At 27.2% G+C, this 17812-nt stretch overlaps 1 protein-coding gene across 1 annotated transcript; it reads left to right on the top strand.

The window, feature by feature from the left end:
• DHS (deoxyhypusine synthase) lies at nt 1–5197 on the top strand. The gene is made up of 7 exons (NM_001247566.1): nt 1–260; nt 1066–1233; nt 1772–1990; nt 2204–2290; nt 4172–4304; nt 4390–4625; nt 4715–5197. Exons 1-7 carry the CDS (start codon nt 54–56, stop codon nt 4808–4810), a joined length of 1146 nt encoding a protein of 381 aa, NP_001234495.1. The 5' UTR covers nt 1–53; the 3' UTR covers nt 4811–5197.
• Nucleotides 5198–17812: the final 12615 nt, after the last annotated feature.

Here is a 17812-nt window from a genome sequence, read left to right as displayed (position 1 = left end):
CGCAGAAACTCGCGGCGGCAGTCTTGTTCCGTACATAATCTTGGTCTGCAATAATGGGAGAAGCTCTGAAGTACAGTATCATGGACTCAGTAAGATCGGTAGTTTTCAAAGAATCCGAAAATCTAGAAGGTTCTTGCACTAAAATCGAGGGCTACGACTTCAATAAAGGCGTTAACTATGCTGAGCTGATCAAGTCCATGGTTTCCACTGGTTTCCAAGCATCTAATCTTGGTGACGCCATTGCAATTGTTAATCAAATGGTCAGATTCACTTCTTTCTTTTAATTTACGCTAAAAAATTTGTTGCTTTATGCAAATTTTCATATTTCCGTATCAAGATTTTTTTTCCAGCTCCTATGATATTGAATTTTTTTCACCTCATCCGCATATTTTTTTGGGCTTAGTAATAAAGTTAATTGCTTTACACCGACAATATTTGGGTTTCAACTACTCTCTCCTTCCCATTTTATATGACTGGAAACAGAGTTTAAGATGTTAGATTGACTTAATATTAGTATGTCATTAGTCTTGGTAGAGAAATTATCACAATGAAGTTTTATTTTGCTGTAATTAATTTGGATTCTAAAAGATCATGAAAGTTGTATAGATATGGAATAATATCAGTCATGTTTTGGAAGTCATGAAATATAGCAAGTAGCAGTGGAACGGTGAAAGTTAAAAATTTAGAGTTGATAGAATAGTTTTGTAGGCAAAGTATGTTAAAAGAATTAATCCTAAAATAGAAAGAATGCTAATTAAGTTGGAATTGGTGGGTATAGATAGTATGATTCATGGTACTTGTATGCAAATTGGAAGTATGTAAGACTTATTTCAATTCAATTAATATCTGAATTTACTTCGGAAAATCTGTTCACCCTCACAAGTTAAACCTCACCGATCTTTTAACAGTTGATGATAGTGCTTCTTAAAAAATGTTTTGACTTTTTATAAACAGGTTACGTTCTTTCATACACTTGGAAGTTGTTGAACTAGTTTTGAAGTTCTTAAAATTGATTCTAGAAGTTTGAAATTTGTGTTTTTGTTTGGGGGTGTGATGGGTTTGAAGCTAGATTGGAGGCTTTCACATGAGCTGCCCACGGAGGATTGCAGTGAAGAAGAAAGAGATGTTGCATACAGAGAGTCGGTAACCTGCAAAATCTTCTTGGGGTTCACTTCAAACCTTGTTTCTTCTGGTGTTAGAGACACTGTCCGCTACCTTGTTCAGCACCGGATGGTGAGTTGCATTTAAGTAACAGTTCCAGTCGTTTCTGTTCTACTAATTCTTTTAAGTCTGACTGTGTTGTACCATTAAGTTTGAATCTTGTGGGCTTCTTTTATTTGAGATCATCTTAATATATCTTCTCAATTTTTTTATGTCCTCTCCGTGTACACTCTAAAGCTATACTTACCACACTAATACTATGACATCCTCTTATTCAACCTCAATACTCTTCATATGATTTATTATGTCAAGCACTGAATCGCTGCTATGCTTGGTTTGTATTAATTGAAGATCAAGCCTTTTGACATTATTTCTCATGTTCCCTATATTCCTTGTCTCTCTGATTTATTGGTTACAAAAACTAGAATACCTCATCCTTCTATCTGCCACACAAGTACTAAATGATATGGTAGAAAATTATTATCTTTGCGTCTTAGATTTCAGCTCTCATGTTTAGCATTGGTCTAAAGAAACTTTTGTTACCATATGGAACAATTTTCTATTAATTATTGTGTCTTGGACCTTAGCAAACTGTCTTCCCTCCCTGCAGGTTGATGTTGTGGTTACTACAGCTGGTGGTATTGAAGAGGATCTCATAAAGTGCCTCGCACCAACCTACAAGGGGGACTTCTCTTTACCTGGAGCTTCTCTACGATCGAAAGGATTGAACCGTATTGGTAACTTATTGGTTCCTAATGACAACTACTGCAAATTTGAGAATTGGATCATCCCAGTTTTTGACCAAATGTATGAGGAGCAGATTAATGAGGTATCCGCTCTTGTCTGATTCAGTGTTAGATCATCCCATTACTTGTTTAATATTGGCTGAAGCTTTAACATTCAATCTGGATTCTGCTATTACTTTCAAATACAAATGGATTTTTTACTTGGGTCATTGCGTTTGTGATATTCTTTCAAATGTGATAATACTTATCTTAGCTTTGGCTTGTGATGATTTGTTTATCTTCTTTTTGTGATACAGAAGGTTCTATGGACACCATCTAAAGTCATTGCTCGTCTGGGTAAAGAAATTAATGATGAAACCTCATACTTGTATTGGGCTTACAAGGTACATTTCTAATCACTTCCCTTTCATTACATATTTGATGAAATTGTAATACTCAAGTTAGAATGCCAAATCTGTCCCACATATATAATAGTTACCTCTCCGCCGTTTCATTTTGTAAGGTGCTTTTCAAATCACTTCCCTTCCGTTCCATATTTGATGAAATTAAATTGGTGAAGTTAGAATGCCAAATGATCTAGCTAGTCCCACATATATAATTAATTATTAGTTACGACTTCCCCTTTCCATTTTATTGGCATAGTTTGATTGGACATGAAGTTTATAACTGTAAAGAATACTGTTGAATCTTGTGTCATAAACTAAATTTTGTATATCATGCCAAAAATATCCGTTGAATCTTGTGCTCTTAAATATGTCATGTCATTTATGTAAGTGAGTGGGGAGTGTTATTAAGGGTATGTTGAAGTTAAAAACTTACTAAATATAGAAAGAGACATTCTTTTTAGACAAACTAAAACGAGAAGGCACATAAATTGAAATGGAGGGAGTAATATTGGGATGATATTTTGATAAATGAGAAAGTAAGAGATATTTACCTGGGAGAAAATGGATTTGCATGCATTGTGGTAGCAAATTCATCGTTATTGAGATCAGAAAGTGAAATCAAGAGGGAAGGATAAAAGGAGAAGAAACCTTCATTTTTTTATTTTTTTTTGAAATAATGAGGATTCATCTAGCTGACCCCATCCCGTTTGTGACTGAGGCGTAGCTGTTATTTTCCTATATTTTTTTTGTTTAGACGCCATAGAACCCCTTAAACTATTTCCTTTGAATTCAAGAAAGAAAAAGAAGTACAACATTATATAGAAGGAAAAAGAAAGTTTAAAAAAGGATGGATACAACTTCAGAATTCTGGCAGATTTTTGCAATACTTAATTTGGAGGATATCTTTTGTGCAGAAAACATCAATAACAGTTTTTTCTCTTATCAGATCCTTTCTGCTTGCCAAATGCACAAAACTTCAGGAAAGTAGCTTCTATCATTATTCCCAGGTTTTCCTTGCAATTAAGTAGTACCTTTGTCATTCTAGGTACTAAACGTTGTTATAGTTTTCGTCTTTCAGGTGGGAATAATAGGGATAGGGTTGAGGATATCTTCCGGAACACCTAGCTGTTGTTTTCTGGAAAATATTGACTTTTACCTAGCAAACTTTACATTAGTACTCAATAGGGAAGAACAGAATAGGATAGGTCTCTTTCCAAAGGGGGGGGGGGGGTATGAATTGAAACACAATACCTTATTTTTTGGATGGAAAATTAAGTCATCCTAGTTAATCTTATTATTATTATTTTGGTTTTTGGACTCGGCTGATGTTGTAAATAGTTCAGCAATCTATCTTAGTGCTGTTTTGACAAACTGAAAATCCTATTACCTTCTCAAAAATAAAAAGGATGTAGAAATACCTGTTTTATCTCTAGATATTCCAAGTGAAGTTTTTTCACAAGCAGAAATATTTTGAATTTCTAATAGAATAAATCTTGTTTCCATGAAGTTTCTAAAGTTTGCCCCTACAACTTTATTTTTTTCTTTCAATCCGGAATTTGCTGTAGTTGCACGTTGGGGTGTGATACCAGAATACTAGACAATGGGATGAACTAAGGCATGATCTCACTATTATCCATTCCACTATACTGATTTAAAGCCCAGCGATTGACATATTATGATAATTTTTGGATGATCAGAATTCAGAGGTTCATCGTGGAAATTTTTTGAATTTTTACTTGGGCAGTTTCTCGGGAAGTCATATTCACTCTATTATGAAGAAGGGATGATTTCATGCTTTTTCAGCCCAGAAAATAAAAGGAAAACATGCATTCTCTTTTAGTTCATATATTAATGTTACTCTCGTATTTATCATCTCAGAACCGGATTCCTGTCTTCTGTCCTGGCTTGACGGATGGATCACTTGGTGACATGCTATACTTCCATTCTTTCAAAAAGGGTGATCCAGATAATCCAGATCTTAATCCTGGTCTAGTCATAGACATTGTAGGAGGTATGAGTATCTTATCAAGTGATTCTTTCCTCTCATCAAGAATTTGTTTGATGAAAGAGCTAACATGATTAAGTTATATAACCAGATATTAGGGCCATGAATGGTGAAGCTGTCCATGCTGGTTTGAGGAAGACAGGAATGATTATACTGGGTGGAGGGCTGCCTAAGCACCATGTTTGCAATGCCAATATGATGCGCAATGGTGCAGATTTTGCCGTCTTCATTAACACCGCACAAGAGTTTGATGGTAGTGACTCTGGTGCCCGTCCTGATGAAGCTGTATCATGGGGAAAGATACGTGGTGGTGCCAAGACTGTGAAGGTTAACAACTTACCTCTAATACATTTTGTGCAAGCATCTCCTTTGTGAGATTCTAATTTGTTGTAGTGTTTTTGATTTGTTGAATGCAGGTGCATTGTGATGCAACCATTGCATTTCCCATATTAGTAGCTGAGACATTTGCAGCTAAGAGTAAGGAATTCTCCCAGATAAGGTGCCAAGTTTGAACATTGAGGAAGCTGTCCTTCCGACCACACATATGAATTGCTAGCTTTTGAAGCCAACTTGCTAGTGTGCAGCACCATTTATTCTGCAAAACTGACTAGAGAGCAGGGTATATTCCTCTACCCCGAGTTAGACGACATCCTGTATGGTTCAAATTAATTATTTTTCTCCCCTTCACACCATGTTATTTAGTTCTCTTCCTCTTCGAAAGTGAAGAGCTTAGATGTTCATAGGTTTTGAATTATGTTGGAGGTTGGTGATAACTGACTAGTCCTCTTACCATATAGATAATGTATCCTTGTACTATGAGATTTTGGGTGTGTTTGATACCAAGGAAAAATGTTTATTTGGAAAACAATTGGATTTTTAATTTATTTTTTCTTGTTTAATAGGTAAGTAGAGAATATTTATTAACGTTTGGTTGATGAATGAAAAATATTTTGAGAAAATATAATTTATTTTTTTATTTTGAGTTTAGAAAATATTTTTTATGAAATAATTTTTGATTCGAAGAGTAATCTCGATAATTGATCTATGATCACTTGAACTAGGATAAGACTCCAACCATCCCTCCATAGTCGACTTTTGAGATTTGATTCATGACTAGACCTTTGACCATGAAAAATGAACATTTTTTTTTCATAAACTATTTTGTATGGAGTAAGATAGAAAAATGAAATCTTATAAATTTAAAATATATTTTAAGAATATTTTTTCTGTGGTAAGATGGTTGGATGGTGTGAAATAAATCTCAAAATTGGCTGAAGTCATTTTCGGTCCTCTAAAGTTATTTGCATAATTAATTTAGACAGTCTAACTTATCTATGTATCAATTGAACACCTTATTTGTTCAAGAGACATTTCTATTAGACACATAATGCTGAAATGACAAAAAACGTGTGATTCACTTTTTTTGAACGTGTTAAGTTATTAAAAGGAAAATTCACACCTAAATTAATAATAAAAAAAAAAGCAACCGTCTTCTTCCATCCCTGCATTTATTATTTCATCATTTTTCTTATAAATGCGCACACCACACTCTCTTCTAACTCTCTCTTTCTCTCACCTCTCCATTTTTCTTCTTATTTTTCTTTTTATATTAATTTACGTCTCAATGTCTAGATAAAGTCTATTTTATTACATGAAAAAAATATAAAAAAATTTTGCAAAAATTTGTTATTATTTGTTCCAATTCTAATAAATAGTTACTATTGAATAGTAGACGAAGGCTATGAGTAAAATACTTTCATGCTATCAAAATGAATAAGAAAGAATATTTAGCATGAACGGATAGCAATGTTGTATTTTGCACTGTAGACACCAATGAAAGAGAAGAAAGAGGTAGAGTGATGGTTTGCTGGTATTGTCGGTGCCGACATCTGCTCCGTAAAAGGAAAAATCAGAATTTATATTTGTTACTATTGATTTAGTAGGCGTTTGGCCATGTGATATCATATCACGATATGATATCGTGAGATGAAATTAACATTTGGACATGCGATTTCACGGCGATTTCATCTCATGATATGGAATCATGAGATGTGATTCTATATTCTCCAAAAAGCATGATATGATATTACATGGTAATTCTATATCATGATTTGAGATATTTTAATACAAAAACTGATCCACAAGTTTATATTTTTGTTAAAACAACCTCACATTTATATCTACTAACAATTTATTTCATATTCAAATAAAATTTATAATCACATTATTAAATTTTAAAATTTATAATTTCACCGACATAAAATTTATTATTGTCACCAACATACAGTCACTTTAACTCACACCAACCGATTGTTAAAGTGATGAAACATTTATGATCTATAAACGTGAAAATATAGTTCCGGATGATATTGACAACAAATGACTCAAAGTAACAATTTTGGTTTGTCTTCTCAATCACATGATCGAGAAATACGAGTTCAATTTGAGGAAATTGTTCGTACTATGTGTGAGGATTATATTAAAAACTAGTACACTACAACTTATATTCATTTTTTTATTAAATTAAAGTTAGATGAAACAATTACATAAGTGGATAACAAATACTTTTGTAATAATTTATCATGCAATTTTATGATTTTTTTTATTTGATAGATTGAATAAATAATTGGGTTTATTTTAATAATTTTACAACTTATGAAATTTTTATGTTTATAAAAAATATACAACACAAAAATTTCATATCGCATGTCCAAATAAATGATATCATACCATAATACCATATCGCACGAAAGAACTTGCGTGGTTGGTAACTATTAAAGTTTTTTTCTTTTTAATTTTCATTTTTAAATCTAAACGATTTAACATTGTTATCTATGCTTTGGGAGGGTGTGGGGTTGGTCATGGGCAGTGGGGGAAAGGTTTGGTGGGGTGGGGGAATTGTGCAGGGATTACAAAATTTTATTTTTTATTATTTAAAATAATTTTCTTCACTCATATTGATTTATTCTATAAAATAATTTTTTTGGATTCAACTGACATGTTATTATTTAATTCGTCATAATGTCATGTCATAGCGAGTGTATCTCACACACTTATTTGTTCAAATCAAATAGATATCAATTCAAAGTACTAGAGGTGTTGAACAGGTAGAAGACTTGGTTAAGGTATTCAAATGAAATATGTGGACAATTTTAAGAAGTTGTATATGATTTAAGTCTTCAAAATTTGAAACAATTTTAAAAAGTTGTGTATGATTTAAGTCCTCAAAATTTGAAATACTTCTAAAATTATTTTATTGTTTTTAGTTTTTTTCTTAGGAAATAATAAAAAAGTATCTGAAAATTCAAAAATAAGAAAATTTAATAATAAATAAATTTTGGAGTTAAATTACTCACTTAGATAGTAAGATGATTTTTCACCCCTTTTATAGATTTCAAATAAATTTGAGTTAAGTTAAAATTTTAGCCAAATATTTTAGTAGCTGAGTAATCGCAAGTAAGCGAATATTTTAGGTGTCATAAAAACTTTCCTGAAATGCTAATAAGAACTCCCAAAACCCTTTAAAAGATATTTTCATTAAATTTACTATTTTGATCTTTTGAAAACAAAAATTTCTTAATCTTTTCTAAAATTGAGTGACAACTCTAAAGTAAGTATTTACATATAATCATATTTTCTTTTAAATAAAACAATTGGTTCTTCACCGAATAAAGTATTCCCATGTGTACCCTGTGTTGGACAACGTGTTGTATGTTTCAAATAAATTATTCCCTCGAGTTTATCCATGTACTCTTACGTTAGCATAAATTATTCCCTCGAGTTTATTCATGTACTCTTACGTTAGCCAAACATTGTGTATGTTCAAATAAATTACTCCCCCTTCACACCATGTTATTTGGACTATACAATTTTTCAGCATAAATAATTTTCCAGTATTAGAATGAAATGCATATCCGAACAGAGCTGAATGGTTATAGAGAATTCATATAGACGATTTCAACTTAAAAAATATATACCAGTTAATCTCTTTTTTTAAAAAAAAAAATTGATTTTTGGACTTGACTGATGTTATTGTAAATAGTTCAGCAATTTTACTTTTGACAAACTTAAATACGCAAAAGATAATGCAATTCTAGGTGACGATAAATCAGATAAAAAAGAAAAAATTATAATAAAAAATATGATTAAATCAAATGACCTACATATTGAAAAAATTATGGAGGGAATAATCTTAATCGAGCCTAACAAAATAAATAATTCAACCGGAAAAATCATAATTCTAATTGTAATAGGGTGTGATTGAAAATATCAACCACTCCGACAGAAATAAATTATAATTCTTAACCTAAAAAGCTAAGGATCGTTTGGTAGAAAAATTAATAATGCAAGAATTAGTAACAGAAGGATTAGTAGTGTTGAATTAGTAAAGCATAGTATATTTGTTTTATCAAAAGTTTGATTTATTGCTTTCTACTTTATCTTGTATTTGGATTAAAATTTTACAAAAAGTTTCTTTCTAATAATACCTTTGAATTATTATGAATTTTTCTATTTTATATAATCGTCAAGGTAGATAATTTTCGGATAATTTTTTTTTATAGCCTTCTAACTAGCTAGGAGAAGAATAATATTTGTTGTCATGTTTACTATATTCTCACTTGAATTATTTGAGGATAAATAACTGTCATCTTAACAAATTAATCATTTGAAAAAAAATTAATTTTCAATTTAGAGTAGATTAGACAATCTACTTTAAAACCGAAAAGACGGTAAACATTAGTGAAATCGACTATATCATCTACATTTGCACCTAAAAATTGCAAGTTGTAGTTTTAATATATATGCAATTTATAAATTGTTCAAAAAATAAATACTTAGAAACCACATATAAATCAACAAATAATATATTCAATTAAAATCACAAACGTCATGTAGTGATATATTTATCTTTTCAATTAGTAAATGTTAAACAATTCACATTTAAAATATTGTATTGATATGTATTACATTTATTTATCAGCAAACAATTCTCTCAAAATAATATATTTTGTAAGCTAATTTATTTAAATAAATTTAGTAGTAAAAATATAAAACATGAAATAAAAAAATAAATAAAATGATTAAAATAATTTGAGGGATATTTTTGTTTTTACATAGATAATCTCATGGTATTAAATTCAATATATATCTCTAATACCACCAAATCAAAGGTATTAATAATACATTGTATAATACCATGTATAGTGTATAACTAATCTATGAATTAGTTGTATTTAGGCTCAAAAATTCTACCGAATAAAATAATAAATAATACTATAAAACATGAATTATTTCTCCTAATATTTCCTGCCAAATGATCCTTAATAATCAAAGATACAACATAATCATCTTTTCAAATTAAATGCCATGTAATAAGTAATTAATAAACTATGAGTTATTACAATATATTTTCCTTATACCATATATTTTAGAATTTCTGAAGTTTTAAAATGTATCTTTATCGTATATTTAAGGACTCATTAATTATTAACTCTCCTGCTACTTATCATCATATATTACCTCTTATCAAATGTATTAGAACTTTTTAGTTTCATAAAGTATACATTTTTTCTTGTTATGTATCTTAGGATCCTTTATTTTAAATATTATAAAAATAATTAAATAATAATCTATAAATAATAAAATCTATCCGATCTTTTAATGAAATCTAAAGTTCAATCATTATTTTAGAAGTCTTCGTGCTTCTTGATGTTGCAAAATAACCAAAAAATACTGGAAGTTTTTTATGTTGATTGGTGTCAATTGAAATCTAAGAATTGATTGTAAAGGTGCTAATAATAAGTAGTTGTCATAAAATGATGGCTACTTATACTTTTAGAGGTAGGACACATATATTACTAATATTTTGATTAATAAAAAATGCTTATAATATCATCAAATCTTATTTAGATAGTCACATATGTTTGAGAAATTATTTAAAAATATCATTTAAATTTGTTTTAAGACTACAGTAATATCACTCAATTTTATCTATTTTGCTTAAAATACACTTGACACAAAAATATATACTATCTCTCTCCTACTAGAATGTCATGTCACGTTATTTTTATTTTATAATAAATAAGAAAATGTTTATAATATCACCCAACCTTGCTTAGATAGTCACTCATGTTTAAAAAATCTAAGAATATCACTTAAGTTTGTTTTAGGACTATAATATCACCCAACTTTGCCTATTTTTCTCAAAATATATTTAATACAAAAAATTAAAACCGTTAATATGGGCTAGGCCCGTTTGGCCAGCCTGGCCTAACTCGAGATATAATAGAGCTGGGCTAAGATTTTCGGAGCCCATTTAAGAAAGGAAAATTTAGCTAACTAGTCAAAAAATCAACTTATTTAGTGATAATATGCATATTTTAATAATATTAGTAAACATGTCAAAAATGTCATTATTTTAAAAATAAATAATTATTCTGATATTATTAACATTTTTTTCTCTCTCATTATTTACTTTTTTTCTCTCTCTCATAAATTACACATTTTCCTATATTTATGTAATTGGATAGATATTAATGTCATTTTGATTTTTTTCTCTCTTTTCTTAATCTTATCAATTTCTCTCTCTTATTTTCTTTCTAATCAAATCCCCAGATTTTTCTCTCTTTTCTTAAGTTTTTTTTCAATTTCTCTCTCTAACATTCTTCCAAATCAATTCCACAAATTTTCGATTCAATATATTAATATTTTCTATTATTCTCATTTAATTTCGTTGCAAGATTTGATTTGAAGATTAACATTGATTTGAGTATTATGTTTTTCAGATTTCTTATTTATTTACTTATTGATTTTAATGTTTTTTAAAAAAGTTTTTTTATTTTGTTGTTTTTACAATATTTTTTAGGGTTTGAGACTATATATATTCTCTCTTTAATGGACGTTTTCATGAGAGTTACTAGAGGTATTGGACAAAATAATCAAAGTTCTTCCTATTTTTCATAATTTAATTTGTTTTCACTCAAGAATTAAACAACAATGTAGGTTCCGCTTCTAAATCTAAGGAGGATATACGACCGAAAATAATGTCTGAATCCGTCGATGTGCAAAATCCCACACAAATTAATAATCATGAAGTTGAAGAAGATCAATTTGTTGGAAAAGGTGTATTTTTTTTTTGCATGTTTTGTGTCTTGCATGTTTTGTTTAATTTGTTTAGTAACTTTTAAGATTAAAAAAAATTCATGTTACAGTGCGTTTGGAAGTGTATATAAAATTTTTATTATGTTATTGTTAGTATTTATTTTTGTATTTCATATATTTATTGTATTTTGTGTTCTGTCTTTTTTTTTTTATGTGTTAGTTATGTCAATGTAACACATTATATGAGTTTGATTGTGTATATTTCATAATTTTAATGTTTTTTTGTATTCATAGATTTGAAATGATATATTGAATTTTGTTGCTGTTTTAGTTATTATTATTTTTGTATTTTATTGTTTTACTGTATTTTGTATCCATAGATTTGGAATTGTATTTCATATATTTAATTCATTTTGTATTCTGTTTTTTTTTTTGTGATAGTTATGTCAATGTACCACAATTAGTATTTATTTTTTTATTTCATAATTTTATTATTTTTTGTATTCATAAATTTCGAAGTATATATTGAATTTTGATACTGTTTAAGTCATTACGTATTTTTACAATTAATAGTTGTATTCGTTCAAAAATTATGTTGCATTGTTTCTGAATTCGATATTTTTTTTTCTAATTTATATTTATTCTAAAGGTATGTCAACTAGTTATGTATTTTATTTAAGAATGAGTACACCAAATATTCATTTATTTCTTTTCAATTTTATATTTCAATCACTTTTTCATCATACTAATTTTTTGTATTTTATATATTATTATACAAAATTCTAAATAAAAACTAGAATAAATAGAAATACAAATAAAATACATATTAAAATGAATACATAAAAGATTTTTGAAGAAAAAAATAACTATATAGGAAAAAATATATTAATACAAATATATTTCTTAAATGACTATATAGATACATTTGGCATACCTATTGGAAGGAATACAAACTAATAAAAAAATATAATAAATATAAATAGAATATATTGTGGAATGAATATAATTTTAAAAGGTAAAAATTCTGGATAAAAAAAAGAAGCAAAGTTTAAATTTTATTTGAAAATGTAATTGATGAGAAAAATTAAGTGATCCTTACCTTTTTTTTGAAATATTCTCTCCCTTGATTTTCTCCCTTTTGTTATTAAATAATTATATTATTAAATAAAAACAAATAATAAAAATATAAATATGACACAGAACAAACTAAAATTTAACATTTTTACTAAATATTAAAAGTGTTGCTAATGAACCCTCTTAAATGTTAAAATATTGACATTTTGAAAAAATTTCCTTTAAGAAAATGACTTTTCAGCTCGCCCTGAATAAGTCTGTTGATTTATAGGTCTTGAAAAATTTTGATAGGGGCAGCCCGTGGGCCAATAAAAATAAATTTAAAATATAATATAATATTAAAATTTAAAATTAAAGAGAGTCTAAACTCAAAAAAATTAGGTTAATATTTCTTATTAGATATTTATACTTTTACTTTAGAAAAAAAATTAATAAATATTTTATAAAAATAATTTTATTTATGGATTTGATTAACAAGTAGTAACATTAACATCATGTAATATTGATTTGTCAATATTTATGATAATATTTTAAATTATAATTTATAATTAAGTTAATAATTATAAAAAATAGAAGTTTTTAAAAAATGGACCGGCCCAACAAACCTGTAGCCCACGTAGTTGTGGGTTGGGCCGACCGTTTTCTGACCCTTACCAAAAACAGGCTAGCTCAACCTACCCCATAAAATATCAAAGTTTGTATGAGTTAGCCCGGCTGTGGTAGGCTAGCCCATATTGACCGCTCAACAAAAAATACATTATCTCTGTCCTACTAGGATGCCATGTCACATTATTCTTTTTTTAATTATTAATAACTTTTTTAAAAAAAATTTGACAATCCATATATTATACCCAGTAAAAAGAAATTACATAAGGAATTGTATTATGAACTCCTCTAATTCTTCAAGAAAATATATGGCTTCCTTTGGTTCTTCAAGGAATAAATTAACGAATTTGCACGAGGAGCTGTCTCTTGAGCCGTTGTATACCTTTGATGTCAAACAAAGAAATCGCCACGAGGTAAAATTGAAGTTTTCTTCTAATTCTTTTATTTTTGAAGTGTAAATTGTGAAATAATTTGAATGCTCAACACGATATTGGAGTAATTTTCTTAAGATTTAGGGATTTTTTTCTTGCTTGTTTTTTAATCAGATATTTATATTGTTTGAATCTGCCTAAGCTTTGAACAAATATTTATAATTTGTCTAATTTATTTTTTTAACCATGAACAAGAAATCTTTGATTTTTCTTTTACCGTGAAGAAGCAACAAATGTTTGTAGTTTGTGTAAAAAACAATGTTTCTAATATATAGTTTATCTCTAAATATCCAACTAAATTTATTGTCTTCTTCATCAGTTTAAAGGAACTAGTTTATTTTTTCTTCAACAACAAGATAAATTTTTTGTATGTATACAACGACAAATACTCGTAAATGAAACATAGGATAAAAATTTTTGCTATAAAATTGAAGTAACTATATTTTTCATAGAGAATGAATTAATGCTCTTTTATAAATACATTAAACAAGCTGTCGAGAGTCCGCAGCCTAACGAGTATAAAATATTAATAAAAATTTTAAAACGGTATATAAAATTTTATATTAACCAAAACAGCAAAATCGTTGGAACAACAATGATTTCCTCCACCGAAAAAAAGCAAAATTGTTGTTACTGCAACGATTTTGCAAAATGTAATTTTTTTAAAAAAAAAATTCAAATCTCTACCTAGGCAGCGATTTTCAATTTCTTTTAACACACCAATTTTCTTTATTTTTTTAAAAAATGAAAATCGCTACCTAGGCAGCGATTTTCTATAAAAAAAAATTAAAAGAAAATCGTAGGAAAATAAATTTTATTGATTTTCAAATATTTTTTTGAAATTCAAATATATAACTTATAAGAAAATATGCATTGTTTTAAAAAAAAATAAGAATAAGTAAGGTAACAAAAATATTTTCTTTCTAAAAAAAAATTAAGAATAAGTAACGTAACAAAAATATTTTTTTTCTAAAAAAAATTAAAAATAAGTAAGGTAACAAAAATATTTTCTTTCTAAAAAAAGATGTTATATTGAATTTAAATTTAAATGATGTTTGAGTTCAAATAGTATTCTACCTTTTTAACCTTTTTTATTTATATTTTTACAATGTTATATAATGTTAATCTTCATAATTTTTCATTGCTGATCATTAGTTTCATTGGTGAGTTTACTACCTTCTTCATATTCTTTATTTTATTATAGATATTTTTAAAAATATTTTTATTTTTCTATATGCAGATGAGAGATTGTCCATTTTTTTTAAAAAAGAAAAATTTAAACTTTCTTTTTTTTTAAAAAAAATTAAAGAAAATCAGGTATTGTTTTTTTAAAAAAAATCGCTGCGTAGGCAGCGATTTTCATTTTTTAAATTTTTTTTGGGAAATCGCTGCCTACGCAACGATTTTCTAAAAAAAAAATAAATTGAAAATCGTAGCCTATGTAGTGATTTTTTTTTTTAAAAAAAGAATTAAATATTGCAAAATCGCTGCTACTGCAGCAATTTTGTTTTTTCCGATGGAGGAAATCGCTGTTATTCCAGCAATTTTACCGTTTTGATTAATATATAATTTTAATTTTTTTAAAAATATTTTATACCATTTAAACTATGAAATCTCTAATAAGATGTTATTATTATACCAAACTAATATGTCGGCCTCTCAACCTTTGTGTAGGTTGTACTTTCAAATAATTGAAACTTTTGTTTTGCTTATTTTTATATATGGTTAGGTGGCTAACACTTTTATGGGGAAAATTACATAAGTCATTTTCCTATGATTATTTTCATAAATAGGGAAACTTTCTATTTATTTTAAAAATGACAATTTTTCTTAATTTTTTTTGAATGCTTTGAAATTTACTTGCTATTAATGAAGGATCACTGATTAAAAAATTAACTTATATCCTATTAATAGTACATATCATTTTCTCTTTCATCATCATTTACAATTACATTTCACAAAAAAAAAACAAATCATTTATAATTACTAAGAAATTAATTTACAAACTTAAAGAAACCCATTCTCATTTAAAAAAGTGATAGTTGATTTCTTTTCACCAACCAAATCCATTAATGATGACATATTACCTATTATTTTAGTACTAATATATAATCAGATAATATAAACATATTAATATACCATATGTATTTTTAATATACTAAATTTATAGATATAAAATAAACCTACTACATTCATTAAAATAAAGGTATCTGATTATCTTTTCCTCTATCCGATGCATTTACAGATTACCTACTACTAATATTTAACTAGGTATACATACATGAATATCACGTGTATATGTTTATTATACTAAATATATCGACATAAATAATCTAACCCGTTCATTAAAAAATTAGATAATTTTAAAGGCCTTCCCTTGTGTTTGGCTTCATAACGCTAACTTTTTTTGTGGTTTATAATATTACGTTTATTTATTTTTATTTTTATTTGTTTGTAATATTTTTTAAATTACGTTATTATTAATGTAAAAAATAAATATGATCCGACTATTTTTGATATTTATTATTTTAATTTATATTGTAAATGCGTTTTTAATTCATTTTTGTCCTTCATTATTGTTAATTTGAAAAATTTATCAAACGATTTTTCATACTCCGGCTGTTCATTATAAAATCTTTGTTTGTGAAGAAAGATATTTGTCAAAATTGTCCAAATAATGATAATAGTTAAAATTACTACACAGAAAAAAGTAAATTGGTTGATAGTATTAATTATTTGTTCTTGTCTATTTATATATATTCTTTTATATTTTACGTTTCTTAAGAAATTAGATAAATTTATTATTATATCCTTATTTAGTATTCTCTTAAAAACAAATTTTCAATTAATGAACAGAAAATTTATTTTATTTTAATTAATTAAATTGACTAATAAACATGAATTAATTATTTAATTTCCCCCTAAGCTGACAAAATTGTTCTCGATCGTCCCGAGCTTCACATTTCTAAGCTAAATAGAAAAGTTTTTTCTTTTGGAAACCTAATTGTCACAACCATTTTTTGGGACATTCTAGTTGTCAAAAATGAGCTCAACTACAAATAGTTTTTCCAAACTCATTTAAAAATTTTAAATTGGACTGAAGATAATTTGAATTGGATTTAATTCCAATTTATTTAAGTCGTAATTCATTTTAAGAGAATTTTCAATTCAGTTTAATATAGTCTTGAATTTCAATACGTTTTAAGACTCTTTATTTGAATTGAGTAATGTATATTCCTATATTGAAGGTATCATTGATATATATTTTATATCTTTTAGAATTTATTTATTCGTTTAAGTTATTTTTTTAAATTTATTGAGTTGAAATTCAAAATTATGGTTATAAAAGTTAAATATGAATATGTTAAAATTATTGAGATTAAGCATAGTCAAAAGGGGTAGGTCATGACTCAACCATATTTTTAGTCCATTTGAGCCAAAGTAAATTAGGTCGAGTCAAGACTCAATTTGATTTCTATTTCAATTCATTTTAATATCTTCAATTTCAACTCAACCCGCTCATTTGATACCAGAACACCGCCTAATATTGTGCATTAGTTAACAGCCTCATTTTGATTCAGATTTAGATTTACAACATAAACTCCTCGTGTATAGAAATGTCAAACAGCAAAAACTGTCACACCCTTATTTTTTTCGATAAATAATTTCTTTTTAAAATGTCACTACAATTTTGAAGAAAAATAGGAGTACTACAGAAACTCGTTTGCATATTCTTGCATTATTAATGAATGGTAAAAGACTTTCTTAGATCACAATTTTTTAATAAATAAAAAAATTGATTTTTTGAATTTTATGCCATACTAAATTAACCTATCTAAATTGAAACCTAAAAAAACATATTATTACATGAATTTAATTTAGTTATGAAATATGCATGATCTTTCCCGTAGTTTTTACAACTTGTACTTTTTCGAGACTTCCAAAGTGAATCAATAAATAGGTACTTTCAAGTTTTCAATAATTATTTTTACGCATACCATAAGTTTTCAATAATTAGTTTTACGCATACCAATGTGTTGATACACATGCATGTGACAATTAGGTTCCATAATAGGAATAGGAAGATAGGAAACTTAGATTTCGAACGACATAAATATTAATTACTGTTTAAAATAATTTTTATTATAGTAAAATAACAATAATAAAGTTATTCAATTTCTTAAAAAGCATAACATATAAAATGATAATAACCAAAAACGAACAAAGAGAATATGAGACATTATTTCGTTGGTAAAATAATTAATTAATACGAACAAATAAAAATAAAGCAAAATAAAGAAG

The sequence above is a fragment of the Solanum lycopersicum genome, chromosome 2, assembly GCF_036512215.1.
Source record: "Solanum lycopersicum chromosome 2, SLM_r2.1".
Classification (NCBI taxonomy): Eukaryota; Viridiplantae; Streptophyta; class Magnoliopsida; order Solanales; family Solanaceae; genus Solanum; species Solanum lycopersicum.
Note: the sequence above shows the minus strand (reverse complement) of the source record. Positions and strands in the feature narration are given on the sequence as shown.